At 42.2% G+C, this 1,314-nt stretch overlaps 1 protein-coding gene across 1 annotated transcript; it reads left to right on the forward strand.

The window, feature by feature from the left end:
* Positions 1-265: 265 nt before the first annotated feature.
* LOC120944774 (taste receptor type 2 member 105-like) lies at positions 266-1,095 on the forward strand. The gene has a single exon (XM_040358567.1). The coding sequence runs from the start codon at positions 361-363 to the stop codon at positions 1,093-1,095; it is 735 nt and encodes a 244-aa protein (XP_040214501.1). The 5' UTR covers positions 266-360.
* The last annotated feature ends 219 nt before the right edge of the window (positions 1,096-1,314 follow it).

Below are 1,314 nucleotides of genomic sequence, written 5' to 3' on the forward strand. Positions count from 1 at the left end.
GAACCACGTCGCACGACCGCGCAAATGTCAGTTAAAGTGACGTAGTGCCATAAGCTGAAATTTCGCCTGGGAACGAAGGGGGTTTATGTGCCCAGTAAGCAAGTGGTTAAAAATGACTGGAACACCCCTTTAAGTCCTGAACATTGACAGTGACCCAGACTTATTTACATGAAAAAAAAAAAAAATGTTGCAATGGTTAAATGTTTCCAAATACGCACACAATTTCGCATAATTTGTATGTCTGTCTATTCAAATTTTCCACATTTGTCCTGCTCTGGAGAAGACGGAATTTTATGATAGATCGGGAAGCATCAAGAGACACATTAAGAAAGCTTTGATTAAACTAGAAAAAAATCCAAAATGTTGGAAGAGGTTCTGAAGAGCATTGACTGTGTCCTCTTGTTCTGTTCATTCTCAGGAAATAGTTTTATCCTTTTTATGAACGCGCTTGTTTGGGTCAGGAATAAAAGTTTGAATGTCTCCGATCAGCTAACCAGTGGGATTTGTCTGTCTGAAGCATTATACGAAGTCCTGAAAGCTTGTGGATTCATCTTCCAGATGCCGGAAGTGAACATCGGAGCGGACCCAAGGGTTAGTTTGGTGGTCGCCTTGACCATCCTCTCTTGCAGATTCTGGTTGTCCACTTGGCTTTGTGTGAACTTCTGCCTTAAGATCGTGAACTTTAACAAAGAATTCTATATCTACTTGCAGAAGACCTTCTCCGAGAACGTCTTGTGGCTCTTGGTTCTGTGTTTACTTGGATCTTCCCTACTAAGTTGGGCCGTTGGATTTGGTGTTCCAGTTCAGCCGTTCCTAAATTCAAGCCTTGGGGTCTTTGATGGAAACGCGTCCTCCAGTCATGGGCTGGGTTTGGAATGTCCTTTGGTATGTCAGGCCTTTATTTATGAGTCTCTCCTGGGCTTCCTGCTGTCTTCTGCATCTTTGGTGGCCATTATCACCTCTCTTTATAGTCATATGAAGAACATGCAAAGCATGGTGGGGGAATTCAGAAGTCCCAACATTGATGTTCATTTACGGGCTGTCAGAACCATATCCTTCTTGCTTCTTGGCAATTTACTAGCTAGTTCTTCCTAGCTATCCTACTGACTTTGTTCAAAGGAACTGATGGATCTTGGACTGAATACATTTCAATTTTAACATCTCTTTGCCATGTTTTAAATGTTCTGAACGCAATCAAAGGGAACAGTAGACTGGTGCGACCAATTTCCAGAATCCTTTCCCTTTTGACTTTCCAACACAACACCTAATATTAGGTAAGCTCCATTGGGATCAGGGCCGTCTTTAAGGCAAAAG

This window comes from Rana temporaria, chromosome 1 (genome assembly GCF_905171775.1).
Source record: "Rana temporaria chromosome 1, aRanTem1.1, whole genome shotgun sequence".
NCBI classification, from domain to species: Eukaryota; Metazoa; Chordata; class Amphibia; order Anura; family Ranidae; genus Rana; species Rana temporaria.